General features: G+C 43.7%; 1 protein-coding gene across 4 annotated transcripts in view; it reads left to right on the top strand.

Annotated features, from left to right (window-relative positions):
- The window catches only part of ASAP1 (ArfGAP with SH3 domain, ankyrin repeat and PH domain 1), a 323,210-nt gene that overhangs the window by 260,342 nt on the left and 43,946 nt on the right, over positions 1 to 18,922 (top strand). For all 4 annotated transcript variants that reach the window (XM_039523658.1, XM_039523659.1, XM_039523657.1 and 1 more), the window contains 4 exons: positions 1,658 to 1,743; positions 5,721 to 5,836; positions 6,140 to 6,207; positions 9,256 to 9,363. In XM_039523658.1, coding sequence (XP_039379592.1) covers positions 1,658 to 1,743; positions 5,721 to 5,836; positions 6,140 to 6,207; positions 9,256 to 9,363 — 378 coding nt within the window. The remainder of the gene's footprint in view (positions 1 to 1,657; positions 1,744 to 5,720; positions 5,837 to 6,139; positions 6,208 to 9,255; positions 9,364 to 18,922) is intronic.

The raw sequence follows: 18,922 nt of genomic DNA, 5'->3' as shown, positions 1-18,922 counted from the left end.
AGATCTGAGTGTTGTATTCAGGGGCATCCACATTTTCCCCTAATCAGTCATTTTTGATGTGTGTCCCCTTTTTGAGTCCCTCCAACAGGTTACCTTTCTTCACATCAGACACAAACTTCTGGTCCTTACCTTCAAGGCTGTTCACAATTCAGCTGCTTCTTACTTACCTACTTTTTTTTTTTATCAGACTGTGTCATGTTGTGAACCGATGCATCTAGTCTGACAATAGTGGCAGCCTCCAGCATTCATGTTAAGCACCTTCTTTGCTGCTCCATGTGCACTGAATGCCCTCCCTGAATCTATTCACAAAGCCATTAATCTTTTCTCCTTCAGATCACTTCTCAAAAATCACCTCTTCTGTGATGCTCACAGTAAGATACTTAATTATAATGGCTCAGCAGATAGCTTGGTACAGGCCCATCAAAATCTTTATTTTATGTGTATTTAAAAAAAAAAATCTTGAAGCCTGTAACTTACGCAAATAGCTAGTATGTGCAACTTGGTGTTCCTATTACTGAAGTTGTCAACACTCAATAGTTGCATTTTTTCCCTATCTAGACTGTAAACTCTTTGGAGCAGAGATTATCTTTATATGTTTGTAATGTGCCTAGTAGAAAGAGGTCTTCATCCTGACTGCTGCTTCTGGACACTACCGGAAAAGAAATAATTAATAATGATGGCATATTTTCTCTTTCTTTCTATACTATAGTTTAAATGTTAGGAGTGTCTGTTGTTATGTTCAGAGAGCAGTCTGATAAATACATTATAAAAGACTAGCGAGTTGATGACCTGGTCTACATTCCAGGCGCAGCTACACTACACCCTATTAAAATGACACAATTCTTGCAAGGTGTATTCCTTTTAAAGCGACTAACTTGAATGCACAATATTCTTAAGAAATGTCATGTGGTAGCATTAATACATGCAAGTCTCTGTGTGTGTTGTATACTATGAAACAGCAATTCTGTTTTCTTAAGTGCTGATCATGATACAATATTTCTATTAACATTGTTTTCTTCAATAGGAAAATGGCTGATTTTTTTTTCAGAAGTTCTGAACAATCGCAGCTCCTATCGAATTCAATGAGAATTGAGTGCTCAGTTCCTTTGAAAATCAGAATGCTTTGATTTAGACTCTAAATTTATGCACTAGTGTTTGAAAATTTTGGCTTCTATTATTGTCTTTGTATATTTCACCATTATCAATCATAATCCTTTCACCAGTATCACAATTTGTTGTGCATAGTTTTACAGGCATATGGTTCCCTACCCAGAATATGCTTACGGTCTAAGGACCTAGTACTACAAGTTCTTATAGGGTGGAGGACATATTCCTGCTAGAAGGGACTAATTGCGGTTGTTACTAGGAGTAATGGTTACTAGTGTTTTCAGGATTGTGCACAATCGTTAGACCAAACTTGATACAAAAGGAAAGCTGGCTGGAGAGGGTGATACTACTTCCTGGGAAATGAAGCACCCATAAGGAGTGAGAAACAAAAGCTGTTAGCATCATAGCTTTCATAACAGTTTATCTATTTAAATATTTAATACAAATATAAAGATTGAAGTATATTTTAGCAGGCGATTAACCGTGATAATCTTTGCAGAGAAGAGAATCAAAAATTGTTTAATCTTGTACATTTTTTTCATGTGTTTAGGAGCCAGGTGAAACAGCACTTCATTTAGCAGTCCGGACTGCTGACCCAACCTCTCTTCATCTGGTTGACTTCCTTGTACAAAACTGGTATGGATTGCTCACTTATTAACCAGAATAACTTTAATGACAAATGTACCAATTCAAAATCATTCTCATCATTTACATTGCTTTGTATGGTGTTTGTTTTTATTAATGATCATACTACTTAGTATATGTTTGATGTTGCATCTGAATAGAATTACTAACTTGAGTTGACCTTTGTGTTGTAAAGCAATAAAAAAGGGAAAAAGAATAAAAACATGAACATTAGGTACATGAAGTATGTAGGAAAAGAGAAACTATATGATCGAGTAGGGGAAAAAAAGAGAAAACACTGAGGGAACTTTTATGACAAAGGAAAATCAATGCAAATAGATAATGCGGAAAAGAGATGGCAAGAAAGCTTCCAAAATTAGGGATAGAATAATTCAAGGAAAGCAAGACAGTGAAAACAAAGGTATAGACATTTTTTTCTCTCAGAAAATGAGAACTAAAAGAATTAAAGTAACCTAGGAAAAGATGGACATTTTAATAAACTGTAGGTTTAAAACTATGGAAAATGGAATACAGTAGAACCTCAAAGTTATGAACACTACAGGAATGGAGATTGTTCGTAACTCTGAAATGTTCATAAAGCTGAACAAAATGTTATGGTTGTTCTTTCAAAAGTTTATAACTGAACATTTACTTAATACAGCTTTGAAACTTTACTATGCATAAGAAAAATGCTGCTTTTAATCATCTTAATTTAAATGAAACAAACAGAAACAGGTTTTTTTTGGTCTCTGCTGCTTGATTATGTACTTCCAGTTCCAAATGAGGTGTGTGGTTGACTGATCAGTTTGTAACTCTGGTGTTCGTAAATCTGAGGTTCTACTGTAGATGGTGTAGCAGTGTTAAGTGGCAAGTTCTCAACCTATCAATGGTGGTTGAGATATTTTATGGTGTAGAGAGGATGTGATGATGGGCAAGAAAAACTTAGTGAAAATGCACATTCTAAAGGAAATAAAATCAATTCATATACAATGCAGCATGATTATTTCTGATATGAGATTTCACAATGTGTACAGTGAGCTGACTAAATAGATCCTATGTCACTTAATGATTTCCTGTTGAGTGAAGAAAACAAAGAGCTGCTGCTGTCTTGTCAAATTGTGGATTTAGCACTGTAGCAGTAATTAAGGGCTAGAAGATGATCAGTAGGCTCATCACAGCCTGTTTTTTCTAACACAGCTGATGTTTCCGGTTAACCTTCAGAATACAGTCTGAATTATACATGTTTTCTCTTCCCCTTTCCAGTAACTCATGTACCTATATCACACTTCATATAATCTGTATAAGAGAGGAAACTTAGTCTTGTGGTTAAAGCACAGGACTTGAAGTAAGAAATGGGTTCCATTTCTAGATCTCTTATTGACTTGTTATGTGTCCCCAAGCAAGTCACTCAACCTTTCTGACTCTTCACTTCTCTCATCTGTCAAATGGAATAAATGTTACTTGCCTACATTTGCAGAAATGTTTTAAGGGTTAATTTATTAATGTTTGCAAAGCACTTTGAGACCATCAATTGGAAAATGCGTTAAAAATGCAAATTATCATTATTGGTTTTTTCAGATGGTTTGATACTTTACACAGTGATTAGTTAAAATGATTCTGCTTAGTTATGAAATCTTCACTTGATGATCTTTTATGTCAGTGTTCTCATCTACATAGCATAGCCAGATTTTTTTTTGTCAGTTGTCACTCTTTATGTCATGTTAAACTCAAAATTGGAGTGCACTTCTCCAACAAAAAGAGCCAGCCACTGGTTCTTTGTTATGAACAACGCTGGTCAGCCACCTTATATATTTGTCTTCTAATCATTTATAATTTTCTGCGGGCAAGTCTACACTATAAATCTGCGTCGGCTTAGCTGCATCAGTGCAGCTGTGCTGCTGGTGAAGATGCGCTATGCCAACAGAAGACCACTCTCCCATTGGCATAATTACTCCACCTCAGTGAGAAGCAGAAGCTTTGTCGGAGGGAGGGCATCTCCCGCCAATATAGTTCCGGTGTGCACAGTGCGAAACTTGCATCGCTCGGCGGGGTGGGAGAGACATAAGTTAGATTGACTTAAGCAGAAGTGTAGATCTGCCCTGAGGCTGTTCTTTGATTTTCATAAATATACATGTTAAAACTCAACGTCCAGAAATGGTGAAAAGTATTATCCTGTCATGCTAGTGACACAGTATCAGTGGACACTTTCGTTCCAAGTCCCTGTTTTCAGGCAAGGGCTTCCAGCAAAAGAAAAAGAGAGCCTCTGAAAAGAGGTCTGGTCATTGATGACTCCTGCTTAATCTTCCTGCTACCTCTAAGACTCATGAGAATGGGGATTGGTTTTCTTACCCCTTCCAATAAGGAAGTTTGAAGCCTCTCTGCTGCTTCATGTTCTGATTATATCGTGGACCCAGCTGCCCAGGCTAGATACAGCAGTAATAAAGGCTGCTGCAGCGCAAAGGCTAACGTGCAGGTCTCTCAGCTTAAGATGAGGATTCTATGCTAGTCACTGTGTGGAGCAGACAGTAATAAAAAATACAACATATGCACAAGGGAGCCAAATTCCAAAAAAAAGTCAGTCTTCTGACGTGTAAAATCTTTAGTGGCTTTACAATGCATTAATGAAGATTTTCTCTTTTTTGACATTGACAGAGTCCCACTAAGGGAATGATATGCCAGCATCAGGCTTAACACTCTCAGATAAAAATACGTGGGAAGGTCACAGGAAAAGAGGGACATATATCAAACCTTGTTTTAAAACAAGATCACCACTTTTGACAAGGTGCAAGGTGACACAAAACTACCAGAAATGGAATGGAATGGTCAAAAAGAAAAAAAGAAATGCTGTGACTTTCCAACCTAAACCAAATATAACAATAGAAATAGGGCCCTACCAAATTCACTGTTCATTTTGGTCAATTTCATGGCCAGAGGTTTTTTTAAATTAATAAAAATTTCACTTTTTCAGATGTTTACGTCTGAAATTTCATGGTGTTGTAACCGTTGGAGTCCCGACCCAAAAGGCTGTTGGGGGTGGGGGGTGGAGCACGGCTATTGTAGGATGGTCATGGGATTACCACCCTTACTTCTGCCCGGCTGTCTTCAGAGCTGGGCAACCAGAGAGGAAGGCTGCTGGCTGGGTGCCAGCTCTAAAGCCAGTACCACCAGCAGCAGCAGTGCAGAAGTGAGGTTTGCAGGATATGGGGGGTGGATTACCATATGTCCAGTTTTCCTGGGAGTCTCCTGCTCCAGTGGGGGCAGGTGACAGCTCAACGAGCCACAGCCTCTCCCTACACTGGGAGGAGGTGATAGCTGGAACTGCGGAGCTTCCTGCAGTTGGGGGAGGTTCCTGGAGGTGGGTCTGACCCACCCCAGGAGCGGCCCCTGCAAGGGAAGAGGAAGACTTATCCCTCCCCATGCCCGCTGGACTAACAGCTGGAGCCCTCCATAGGGTAAGAGTCCTCGGCTGGGCACCAGATTTCATGGAAGAGATCAGTTTTCACGGTCCATGATGTGTTTTTCACAGCCATGAATTTGGTAGAGCCCTAAATACAAAGTACTTATTAAGATACAAAGTTAGATTTGATAGTTTAACATGACTGAGAAAGAGGAGTTGGGTTTGACCACTCTTGATGGTGAATAGAGAGGAACTTAAGATACCTGTATAAGGAGCGGGGCACATAGCCTTGGGCTTTGTAATGTCGGTGCAGAGAAAACATGCATACCCTATAACTTTCAGATACTGTTCAAAAAAGGTTCCAGAGCCACCTGCCTAGGCACACAACTCCCACAATATATTTCACTGAAAGTAATGCAGACGCAGAGCAAGAGTTACTGTTAGACTGAAAAGGAGAGTTACTTGTTAAAATACACTTTTGCTTTGAAGAGGTTATGTATGTTGTCCATAATAAGATACACTATACAGATGACAAATTAGGGGCTGAACATGTATGTGATTTTTTTCTCATCTTTTTCTTTACTTTGTTTAGTGGAAACCTGGATAAACAAACTGCATTGGGGAATACAGTTCTACACTACTGCAGTATATATAATAAACCTGAATGTTTGAAATTGCTTTTGAGAGGCAAGCCAACTATTGATATAGGTAAGCTCGCTAATGTGAGATACTTGAATTGTTTTTCCCTATAATATGAGTTTAACCAGTTTTATTTGTATACCAGTGTGTAAAAACTGATTTACCAAGCAAAAATGAAAATTGTGTTAAACACATATCTATGACCCAAATGCCCTATCAAGAAGACTGAGAGAGGAATTCAGCTAGGAAATAAGCTTTAAATAATTTTTTTCAATTTTCTTTCGAAGAATTGCAAGTTAATATATGGTTCCAGAGAGGTTTTACAGCATAATGTATATATAAAATTATTCCGCTTTTTAACTTATTTTATAGTAAACCAAGCAGGAGAGACAGCTCTGGACATAGCAAAGAGACTGAAAGCTACTCAGTGTGAAGAACTGGTAAGAAAAAGACTGTTTTTTAAGCACCCAACATCTCAAAACATTTGCAGAATTAAGATAAATCAGAAATTATTAAAATATTTAAAATTAAATAATGTCTCAAATTAAAGAAGAGAAGTTTCTTTTTCTAAAGATACTGTCTATGCAGGAGTCTCACTCCTGGATTTCATATCTCCAGCCTGGAAATTACCTTACTTTTAAGGTGGGTTTTTTTTTTTGGTATTCTCTGGGTCTTCTGTAGCTTAGCTTGAGGGTTCTGCCCTGCTAGGTATGCTTCACCCTCAGAACATTCCAGCCAGTTTCTTTATGACTGGTCAATGAAGAAGCTTGCTTTCTACAAGAAATGTTTTAGGGCTTGGCTACACTTGCAAATTTGCAGCGCTGCAGCAGGGTGTGAAAACACACCCTCTGCAGCGCTGCAAATTGCGGCGCTACAAAGCGCCAGTGTAGTCAAAGCCCCAGCGCTGGGCGCCCCCCGCCGCGGCTCCCCCCCCATTCAGGAGCCCACAGGACAGAGAGAGGAGGACTGCTGGGGGTTTTTTTCCCAGCGCGCTCAAAGCGGCCCACAGCGCTGCTGCTGCAGCGCAGCGCGAGTGCCAGCGCAGCAGCGCTTGCCCAGTCCTTAGCTATTTTAATCCACACAGCTAAAGCTCTTACTTTTATAGATCCAGGTTAGGAGCTGTGCATCTTTCTCAGTTCTGGCCTCTTCCCCAGTCTGAGACATTGTGGCTGCACCTCACTGCCTCTCATGGGACACATGTTCTCCCTGTCAGTCTTTCTGCCAGAACCTCAAATCAGGCCAGTAAAATGATGGTGCACATGTCAAGGCTTGTCAGGTCTGGGTCTCCCCTCAGATTTGCTGCCAAGAGCACAGAACGTATTTGTTGATGGAGTAATTAGACATCTCCATCTTCAGAAATCCTGAAAAGAGAAAGGGAAACAATCAATATTGAGCTCCTGAAGAACAAAGAATCTAAGGTGCAGTGAGTGAAAGTAAGGATAACTAACACCCAATGTGGGTTACAGAAGTAAGCTGGAGCTGTGATGGTTAAAACTCTAGACATCTCCTGTAGGGGAACTGCTTTGTTAAATGCAGACAGAATGTTCCAGGGGCACATAACAGGAGTTCTGATTGGGCAGTGCCATTGAGTAGACCTACAGGTATCTGAGAGGGCCAGAAGCGTTAGAACTTGGGGAATTTCCCACAGGACCAGAAACCCAATAATGAGAATTCTTCAAGGTGACATTTTCAGAGAAGCAGAATAACATGTAAGTAATGTTTCCTTTTTGCTTTTGAAAGAAACTGGCTGGAATGTTTCTGGCCTCTAAGGATATGTCTACACTGCCATTAAAAACCTGTGCCAGCTGACTCAGGCTCTTGGGTCTTGGGCTAAGGGGCTGTTTAAATGCAGTGTAAATGTTTGGGTTTGGGCTGGAGCTTGGGTTATAGGATCTTGCGAGGTGAAAGGATTCCAGAGCCCAGACTGCAGCCTGAGCCCAAATGTCTACACAGCAATTAAACAGCCCCTTAACCTGAGCTCAGTGAGCCTGAGTCATCTGGTAGATACTATCACTTCTGCTACTCTTAGTGCCCTTGCTCTTTCAAGTGCTGCAGACACACTATCCATTAAAAGAAGAGCTACTGGACAACAGCATTGTGAGGGCTGGCTGCTAACTTTTTGATTGTGTATACAATGGTTTTGTGTAGTAGTAAATGTACCTTCTATGAAAACCTTAGCAATAAACCATCAGGTATACTAAACTGTTGACTTGAGGCAGTTTGACAGTAAAAAGTTTTTGATCCCATTAATGACTCTTTAAAATCAAGGAACTAACTAAGCAGCACTACATTTGCTTATTTTTGTAATTGAAATCCTGCAAGTACCTACTCAGACTGTCATGGTTAATTAAAAAAGATTGATGATTTCATGTGTTTTTATATTTTTCCATATTTGGGGGAGAGAAAAAAATTCTCTTTCTTTGAAAACTGACAGTGGGACTAAGTTCACAATTGAAAGGAAATGGCAACACTTAATATCTATGTAAACTATAAAGGAAGTAAAAAGTTATGGTGTCAAAGTATTTGTGCTGATGAACATAAATCAATGGGTAAACTTTTTTTGGGTAGATTGGAGCCTTAACTACACAATTTCCATTAAGTTAAATTAAGTAAGATGTCTTAACCCCTGTGCATTGTTTGTAAATATACAAATTATTATTTATGTTGTTTAGGTCTAACATTGTGTTTGGTGTTGTATGATGCAACACCAAAGAGCTTACAATATGAAATAAGTGAAAGAACACACACACACATAGTGGGAAGTATGAGGCAGTAGATAAGAGGTTTTATTATTCTCCCCCATAATTTCAATTAATTGCTTTTTGAAGGTCAGCACAGAAGATATGGGCCTCTGCGTGGGGTTTGAGTGAGTCATATAGACTGACCAGCAGGAGTTTGGAGGACATTCCATGTGTAGGGGGTAGTGTGTGTGTGGGGGAGGATATGACAATTTCGTATTGGTCTTAAAAGGTGCTTTGATACAACGGTGATGGGAACCATCTAAGTACATAGACAGGAAAGTGTCAGTTTATAAATTTACTTTGCTCCTTTCTTCCCACTCTTCCATAGATGACACCACAAATGGCACACACAAAAATAACTAGCATTCTCTAATAGTTCGGCCTGAAAAGCTGTGCAGAAAAGTGCAAATTGTTTTTTAGAGAAACTCTCCAGATGTATGCTGCTTTATACAGACTTTCTATTGTGTTAAAAGTATTAGCATGTTTAAGTCAAATATGACAACTCCTATGGGTTAATAAGTGCTTTAAAGAAAATTTGATTTAAATGTTTATGTGGATGTTTTTGTTTCTTGGGTTTTGTGATTTTAATTTTGGAGAAGGGTTTAAAACTAAGACAGTGGTTTTTTGCCATTTGTTCAAACTCTTAAATATTAAAAATTAAAAATTCTTACTGTACACTTTTTGGAATAGGAAGCAGCGATTGACGAAACAATAAGCATTTTGATACATTACATTTTTGCTTTTCAGCTTTCCCAAGCCAAGGCAGGGAAGCTAAATCCACATGTACATGTAGAGTATGAGTGGAACCTTCGACAGGAAGAAATTGATGAAAGTGATGATGATTTAGATGACAAGGTAAAAGTGAATTTTGAATGACTGACATGGGTTTCCAAGAAGTTCTCAAAGTTGGCTAGTTTGTGGAAATGTAAGAAAATATTTTTAATTTAAATTTAATATGAAATTCAGTAGTTGCTACTTAGGCATTTGAAACTAATGCTGAAATCTGTATCCTGTCCCAGTTTTTTGAGTAATTGCACATCTGCATTCCACTGTAGGATACTCAGTGCACAGTTGTCGGAAAACTTTTTCCCTCCGCAGTACTCATCAGGGTAGCTTGAGCGCCTTCTGTTGGCACGTGCCACTGCATGCTGTGTAAGAATGTGGAGCCACCCCCAACCCTCCTCAGTTCCTTCTTACCACCAGTGACAGTTGTTGGAGTGCTCCCAGGCTTGCTATCACAAGTTTATTTCCCTCACTCTGTATATAGTCTGTTTCTCATTTAGTAGTTAGTTAGATATAGTATATAGTTCATGCTATTCTTAAGTTTCAGTTTTTAGGTCCTTTTGGACCAAATTTGATTCTCAGGCCCAGGACTGGGGCTAGAACCATGCCTCACTCTCTGTCATTCAAATCCTGCCCTTTGTAAGACAAACTGATGCTGGTTAGTGACCCACACCTAGTGTAACCAGATAGCAAGTGTGAAAAATTGGGACAGGGGTGTAATAGGTTGAATATATAAGACAAAGCCCCTAATATCAGGATGGTCCAGATAATATCGGGACATCTGGTCACCCTACCCACATCCCAGCTGCCTAAAATTTTTGGAGGAGTCCCATATCAGTGACAAGTGTCACATAGAGGGTTTAAACCTCACTCTAAAAAAGTTAGAATAGCAAGACCCAAGTCTCCTTACGGAAGCGGCACTTCACCCTCTATGGGAGCCGTCAGATGCCGAGCACAGCACCATCAGTACGCAGTGTGACTCCCGAGATGACTTCGGTGCTACATTCTGTGTCTCCGAAACTGAAGAAGAGACAGATCTTCCAAGGACATAGTACCTCATACATCAAGACCTTTGGTACTGAGGCCAGCTAGAAGCAAGAATTCTGAGAGGGACACTGAGGAGAAGCATTCCCCAGAGTGTTCCTCTACTACAAAGGGGGAATATTTGTCAACTCCAGAACCTGTGCCAGGTCTGTCGAGGCTAACTCCTGAAGTTCCTATACACTGGATTCAAGACCCAATTCCAGTACCGACAATGCCAGAGGCAGGGCTGCCCAGAGGGGGGGCAAGTGGGGCAATTTGCCCCGGGCTTTGCAGGGGCCCCCAAGAGAACGGCTGAAGCTCCTGCCCCAGCCTGACCCGACCCCAACCCCGCCTCCGCCCCTCTCCCGGAGCCTCAGCCCATCCAGGGCTGTCCCTGAACAGCTGCAGCCTCACTCCGGCGGGGCCTGAGCTCCGCCTCGCTCAGAACCGCATCGTAAGGGGGTGGGGCTGCGAGCTCCGGGCTGAGTGGAGGATGCTCACAGCCCCATCCCCTTTACCCCGGGGCTCTGAGCAGGGCGGAGCTCAGGCCCTGCCGGAGCCACGCTGCACCGCTGTTCGGGGATGGCACTGGATGCGACTCGCTGAGGCTCCAGGTGAGGGGGGAGCCGGGGGTAAGAAGCTGGGGCCGGGGGGGTTTGCTAAGGGGCAGGGAGTCTCGGGGACAGTCAGGGCACAGGGAGGGGCAGAGGTTGGGGGGGGCGGTCAGGGGACAGGGATGGGGGGGTTGGATTGTGGGTGTTCTGGGGGTCTGTCAGGACTCAGCGGGGGGCGTGGTGGATAGGGGTTGGAGCAGTCAGGGGACAGGGAAGAGGGGTGGGGTCCTGGGGTGGTGTGGTGGTGGTGGTGGTGTCTCTGGGGGATGGTGAGCGGACAAGGAGCAGGATGGGTTGGGAATTCTGAGGGGGGGCAGTCAGGGGGCAGGAAGTAAGTGGGGGTCGGATAGGGGGCAGGGCCAGGCTGTTTGGGAGGCACAGCCTTCCCTACCCTGAAGCTCATTCAGCAGTTTGAGGCTTGCAGAAGAGCCAAGCTGTTAGCTTTTCCATTAGGGCTACCATCCCTTTCACTCAGGGCCGCCCAGAGGATTCCAGGGGCCTGGGGTCTTCGGTGGCGGGGGGCCCCCGCTTCGGCGGTAATTCGGCGGCGGGGGGCCCTTCCGTTCCGGGACCCGCCCCCGAAGTGCCCTGAAGACCTGCGGCGGGGGCCCCCTGCTGCCGAAGCGGGACCCGCGGCCGAAGCACAGCCGGGTCTTTGGCGGTAATTCAGCGGGGGGGGGTCCCCGCCGCGGGTCTTTGGGGCACTTCGGCGGCGGGTCCCGGAACGGAAGGGGCCCCCCGCCGCCGAATTACCACTGAAGACCCGGCTGCATTTCGGCGGCGGGTCCCGCTTCAGCGGTAATTCGCCGGCGGAGGGTCCTTCCACCCCGGAGCGGAAGGACCCCCCCGCCGGCGAAGACCGGGAGAAGCTCCGGGGGCCCGGGCCCCGCAAGAGTTTTCCGGGCCCCCCAGAGCGAGTGAAGGACTCCGCTCCAGGGCCCCCGAAAAACTCTCGTGGGGGCCCCGGCGGGACCCGGGGCCTGGGCAAATTGCCCCTCTTCCCCCCCCCCCCCCGGGCGGCCCTGCTTTCACTTCTCAAATGCCAAGTTATAGTCTATATTTAATTTCAGTGTCATAGGGAGATTCATGTCAGGGGAGAGTAGGTTCATTTAAAATTAGCCACTGGGGAAGGGATCACATGAGAAGAGCAATATCCTTCCCAACCCTACCAAGGGAGAGCCCCTCCCCTGCATTCCCTGAGGCTCCAGAGGGGTTAATTCAGTGGTCCTCAAACTTTCGTCCTGGTGACCTCTTTCACATAGCAAACCTCTGAGTGCAACCCCCCCCCTTATAAATTGAAAACACTTTATATATTTAACACTATTATAAATGCTGGAGGCAAAGCGGGGTTTGAGGTGGAGGCTTTCATCTTGCGACCCCCAGTAATAACATCGTGACCCCCTGAGGGGTCCTGACCCCCAGTTTGAGAACCCCTGGGTTAATTTAATTTTAGCACCTTGTGTCCACTCACATGCATGTGCTATTTTGAGCATTTCAGTTTTCACAACATAGGCTCATCCCAGTTTCTGGACCAAGCTCAAATGCTCAGTTCGTGGAGTATGTACATAAACTATACTAAAGACAAACCCACAGTAGCCGTCTCCAGTTTGTGAAGGACCCCATGGAGCCAGTCTCTAGGAAACAGATAAATGCATGGAGGTTAAATCCATAAATGGCTATTAGCCAGGATGGGTAAGGAATGGTGTCCTTAGCCTCTGTTTGTCAGAGGGTGGAGATGGATGGCAGGAGAGAGATCACTTGATCATTACCTGTTAGGTTCATTCCCTCTGGGGCACTTGGCATTGGCTATTGTCGGCAGACAGGATACTGGGCTGGATGGACCTTTGGTTTGACCCAATATGGCTGTTCTTATGTTCTAACCTAAATGAACCCAAAGTTATGGAGACAGATATGAGTCAAGGAAGCCAGCAGAGTATCAGAAACCTGGACAAATCTCTGACAGGATGGGCTCAGGCGTTTGGTCACAAGCTGAGGTGGTTCAAAAGTTTGGATTTTTTTTAAGCAGAATTTTTTTATTGTTTCTTTAAACAATCAAACACAGCAAGCAGCAAATATTTGGCCACACACTTCTGAAACCCCAAACCATATCAGGTTTTGGCAGACTAATTTCAGCTTTTCAATTAAGAAAAACCACAACAAATTTTGAAGGAAAGCAGACGTTGTCCGTGATTTTTTTCTGCTTTTTAAAAACCCCTAGTTTTTGAACCAAAAAAAGTTTTGATGGAAAATATTTGTCCAATCCTTTTAATGAGCTTTAGTGCCTTTTAGCACTAGCTGATGCTGAGAACCAGTGATAGCTTGTAAAAAAGTTTTCTCAAAACTTGGTTTGTGCTGAGATGCGGAAGGTTTATTTTTCCCAGGGCTGCCCGTGAGGGGGAGCAAGTGGGGCAATTTGCCTTGGGCCCCCACAAGAATATAGTATTGCAATTTTTTTTATGGAAGGGGCCCCTGAAATTGCTTTGCCCTAGGCCCTCTGAATCCTCTGGGCGGCCCTGGCCAGAGGCATAATGCTGCTGCCAGAGAATTGTTTAACCTTTCTGTATTGGTGTGCCTGGCAATGCAGGAAGGGTTTCAACTGATCCTGGTGACTGAAGTTCCTGCACCAGCTTGTCAAGACCATGCTGTGCCAATGCCACTTCCAATACCTAGAAGGCCTGTATATTCCAGGGGAAAGCTACTGTTAATATCCCCAGTACCACCGTCCCCTGGTTCGGCTTACCTGTGCCCTGTGCACCTGGGTTCTGCTCCACCATTATCATGGGACTCAGAGTCAGATTTGGAAGTGGGGTCTTTTGTGTCCCATACCAGACAGGCAGTTGACTTTCCATAAGAGCCTTAAGGTCCATGGATGTCACATCAGTCCCAACAGTGGGCACATCGCAAAGGGCAATGGCCTGCATAACCATTGGGCCCACCAACATGTCAGTGGCCATTCTGGAAGGTGGGGTGTCCCTCCCTCCTGTTAAGTCCTCTCTTCACCTGTCTGAGTTGACTTCCTCAAGGATGCACAGAGATTGTCAGCACCACAGACAATGGTTTCTGGTGCCTGGTACCAGGAGCAGTACTGAGCAACTGGAAATTGCTCAGACAGCACCTCCACTGCAAGAGGCAGATCAGCCGTTCCCTCAGCATTGCACTGTGTACCGATGGTGCGTCTTCTTCCTCATCACCCAGTGAGGTTGTAGAGATGGTGAGTGATTCTCCACAACCAGAGAATTACCATGCTCACTAAGGACTGCTTAAAAGGGTGGCCTTGGTTTTAGACAGTCAGGTGGAAGCGGTCCATGAAAAATATCACAAGCTAGTGAACAAATTAGTATCTCTGGAGCCCTCCAGAGTGGCAATTCCAATTAATGAAGCAATTCTGGAGCCAGTTAAAAAACTTTGATAGACCCCTTCTTCCCTCCTGCCTATGGCTAAACAGGCAGAATAGAGACACTATGTCCTTTCTAAGGATTTTGAACATCTGATTTCACCTGCTCCCAGTCTCTTTGGTTGTGGCACTAGCTAATGAGTGAAAGAGGCAGCAAAGAGTAATGAATCAAAGAGGCTGAATTTGTTTGATTGTAAACTTTGACAGGAAGGCCTATTGCTTAGAATTACTAACCAGCAAGCTCTCCTGTGTCACTATGACCTTTGGGGAGCAGTGGGGGCAAAAAAACCTAACTGGCTTGACTTAGCTTAATAAGTTTATGGAGGGGATGGTATGATGAGACTGCCTACGATGGCATGTAGTCTATCTGCAACTGCTAGTAGCAAATATCTCCAGCAGGGCTGTGATGGTATGATAGAACACTAAATGGTGAGGGTGCTGAGTTACTACAGAGAGTTCTTTCCCAGTTGTTTGGCTGGTGGGTCTTGCCCACATGCTCAGGATCTAACTGATTGCCATATTTGGGGTCAGGAAGGAATTTTCCCCTGGCAGGGATCCTGGGATTTTTTGGCCTTCCCCTACAGAATGGGGCACAGGTCACTTTCAGGGTTAAACAAGTGTAAAAGGAGGATTCTCTGTAACTTTAAGTCTTTAAATCATGATTTGAAGACTTTTTAGTGACACAGCCAGAGGTTCTGAGTCTATTACAGGAGTGGGTGAGTGAGGTTCTATGGCCTGCAGTGTGCAGAAGGTCAGAGTAGATGATCATGGTGGTCTCTTCTGGCATTAAAGTCTATGAGTCTATAAAACATCACAACATTTAAAGACAGCTACTGGAGGACTCCAGGCAGTTCACTCTCGTGATAGAGAAGGGTAAGCTGGTGGCAAGGACAGCTCTTCAGGATTGCTTGGATGCGGTGGACTCAGCAGCTCAATCCATGGTATCTGCCATGTCTGTAAGGAAGTGTTCATGGCTGCAATCTTCTGGTCTCTCTCCTGAAGTACAGCACATCATCCAGGATTTGCCCTAGGATGGTCTCTCCCACTTTTTGGAAAAGATGGACGATAGGTTGCATAACCTAAATGATTCCAGGACAACATTGAAGTCACTTGGAATCTACACACGGGTGACAAAGAGGAAGTAGTTCTGGCCCCATCAGGCTCACAGGTATCAGAAGACCTGAGGCCCCAAGACCTGCAGAGGAAAAAGAGGCAGGAATTACAGGAGGCTACAGCCCCCCTCGTCATCTGTGACAAGCAGCGGCCCAGTTTAAATATGCATTTTCACAGGTTTGTCAAAGGCAGCATACCAGTACTTATAAGCCAATCTGGTCCTACCCTTATCTTTCCCAGTCCTTCATGCCTGGACTCGCATCACATCTTATTGGTGGGTCCTAAGCATAGTGGATCTGGGCTATTTCCTCCATTCATTTCCAACTCCTTCAGGGACTATTCATGAGACCATTCATCAGCGGGAGGTCCAATCTCTCCTTCTAGTGGGAGCCACAGAGAAAGTTCCTCAGGGGAAAATGTTTTTATTCCTGCTCTTTCCTTATTCCCAAATCAAAAGGCAGTCTCCGTTCTATTTTAGACCTAAGAGAGTTAAACAAGTACCTGAAGAAAATAAAGTTCCATATGGTTACCCTAGCTTCCATCATTTCTTCCCCGGAACAGGGCAACTGGTATGCTGCTCTTGACTTACAGGATGCCTACTTCCACAGCACGATCTGTCCAGACCATGGGAAGTTTCTCAGGTTTGTAGTGAATGGGACACTATCAATTCACGGTACTTCCATTCGGCCTATCAGCCCCATATGTTTTCACAAAGCAGATGGTACTGGTAGCTGCATATCTGAGAAGATTGGGAATCCGTGTGTTCCCTTGCCTGCACAACTAGCTAGTGAGAGGCTGATCCGAGTCTCAAGTGCTGTCCAGTGTGACCATCATTTAGTCCACCTTCAATGCACTGGGGTTCTTACTCAGTCTGGACAAACCAATTCTAAAATCTGTGCAGAGAATAGAGTTTACCAGAGCACTCCTGGATGCTACAAAAACCAGAGTGTTTCATGCCCCATTCAAGGTTCAAAACACTCTGAGACCATCTTGGATCTAAAAGCACATCCTGTTACCACAGTGCACATTTCCCCAGACTTTTGGGGCATGTGGCAGCATATGTACATACCTGTGTAATACAGCATGACAGAATACTCCTCAGGAGGCTTCAGGGATGGTTACATTTCTCAGTGTATGTCCCCTGTAAACATAGTCTAAACAGAGTGATTCACGTTCCAGAGGTAATTTTGTCCGTTCTTGACTGCTGGACAGACCCTTGGAACGTTTCTATGGGAATTCTCTTTGTTTCTCCACAACTAAATCTCATTTTAGTCACAGATGCCTCGTCCCTGTATTGTGGTGTACACGTCGGAATCCTGCAAACGCAATGGTTTTGGTTGTCACATGATCTGAAGATGCATATAAACTTCAGGGATCTATGTGCTATCCATCTAGCCTGCTTGGCCTTCCATCCATGTATTCTGGGAAAATATCTGCTAGTTTTAACAGACAACACAGCAACTTTATTTTACGTAATCAGAATGTACAAGGAGGCAGTTCTACTTTGGGAGTTCTGCATAACCAATTCCATTCACCTCTAAGCTGCGTACCTTCCAGAAGAACAGAACATGTTGGCAAATCACCTAAGCAGGTCTTTGCTAATCTTCCAGCTGTGGAGGGAACTCCCCAAATGGACCTGTTTGCAGCAAAGGCCAACAGAAAGTGCCATCAGTTCTGTTCCCATGGGGGTCACAGCTCAGGGTCTTTGACAGATACTTTTTGCCTTTCCTCTGATACCATTACTACTCATAGCCCTGTTCAAGGCCAAGCAGGATCATGCTTGCCTCATACTAACAGCACCAGCTTGGTCTTGGCAACATTGATTCTCGATCCTGCTAGTGTTGTTAATGAGGCCTCCTCTACCTCTTCCATTGAATTCCCATGTGATTTCTCAAGACCATGGCCGTCTGCTCCACCCCAAACTACAGGCCTTCCACTTGGCAGTATGGATGCTTCATGGCTAGCACAGTGGAAATAGTTGCTTGAAAGATGTTCAGAAAGTGCTTTTGAATTGCAGAAAGCCTTCAACTAGACATACTTACCTGACCAAATTAAAATGTATTTCTATATGGTCTCAACAGAAAAGTCTCTCTCCAGTGCAGGCTTCCATAAACCATGTTTTGAATTGTCTGTTGCTTCTAAAACATCAAGGTCTGACAGTTCCGTTAAAATATATTTGTCAACAATTTCTGCGTTCCATCCCTCCAGTGAGTAATAGATTTCTTTTTTCCAATCCCATAAGTATCAGGTTTCTAAAAGGTTGGACCGATTATACCCTCAGGTGCAAGAACCTGTTTCCCCATGAGATCTCAGCATCATGCTAACAAAATTAATGGGACCTCCCTTTGAACCTCTTGTGACTTGCTTCTGACTCCACCTCTCCACGAAAATGGTGTTTCTGATTGCGATAACCTCAGCAAGGAGAGTCGATGAATTGAGAGCCTTGGTTTCAGAAGCTCCTTGGTCAGTTTTCCATAAGGATAAAGTTTACCTCCACCCTCACCCAAAATTCTTTACAAAGGTGGTTTCCAATTTCCACATTAACCAAACAACTTATTTGTCAACTTTTTTCCTGAAGCTTCACAAGCATACACATGAGCAGAAGCTTCATTTACTGGATCTGAGGATGGGATTAGCCATCCACTTGACTGCATCAGACCCTTTAGATTCTCAGCAGAGTTATTTGTAGCAGTTGCAGACAGGGTGAAAGGTAAATTGGCTACACTCAGAAGATTTCCTCCTGGATTTCCTCTTGCGTTCGTTTTGCTACCAGTTAGCTAATGTCAATGGCTCATTCAGCCAGCTCATTGGCTAATGTCAATGGCTTATTCATCAGCTTTAGCTTTCCTAGCGCAAATACCTATTTGAGACATTTACAAAGCAGCAACCTGGTCATCAGTTCTCACATTTGCTGCTCATTATACCATGTCCCATTGGTCCAGGAATCGTGCCAGTTTTAGGTGGGTTGTTGTACAGTCATTCAGATAGACTCCAAGCTCGCCTCCATGTTAATCTGCTTGTGAGTCACCTACAGCAGAATGAACATGTGCAATCACGAAGAAGGGAAAAAAGGGTTACCTACCTTTCTGTAACTTGTTCTTCGAGATATGTAGCACATGTCCATTCAATGACTGGTCCTCCTTCCTCTCTCTGTCGGAATCTATCCAATAAGAAGTAACTGGGAGGGAGTGTCTCTGTGGTGACAGAGGGTGCCTGAGCTACCCGACAAGTACCGCAGTTCTGACAACTGTATATGAGGCACAGACACATTTTCAGTAGAATGGACATGTGAAACACATCTCGAAGAACAACAGTTACAGAAATGTAGGTAACCATTTCTTCTTTCATTAAAATGTTTATTCATAGATGTTAAAATATGCACATTGAAGATAGGACATATCTTTAATGTAAAATGCATATATGCAATTAAAAACAAAAGTTGCCCATTTTTTACTTTCAGTTTTAATTGTAATCGCCGGAAGAAAAT

The sequence above is a fragment of the Mauremys reevesii genome, linkage group 2 (assembly GCF_016161935.1).
Source record: "Mauremys reevesii isolate NIE-2019 linkage group 2, ASM1616193v1, whole genome shotgun sequence".
NCBI lineage: Eukaryota > Metazoa > Chordata > Testudines > Geoemydidae > Mauremys > Mauremys reevesii.
Note: the sequence above shows the minus strand (reverse complement) of the source record. Positions and strands in the feature narration are given on the sequence as shown.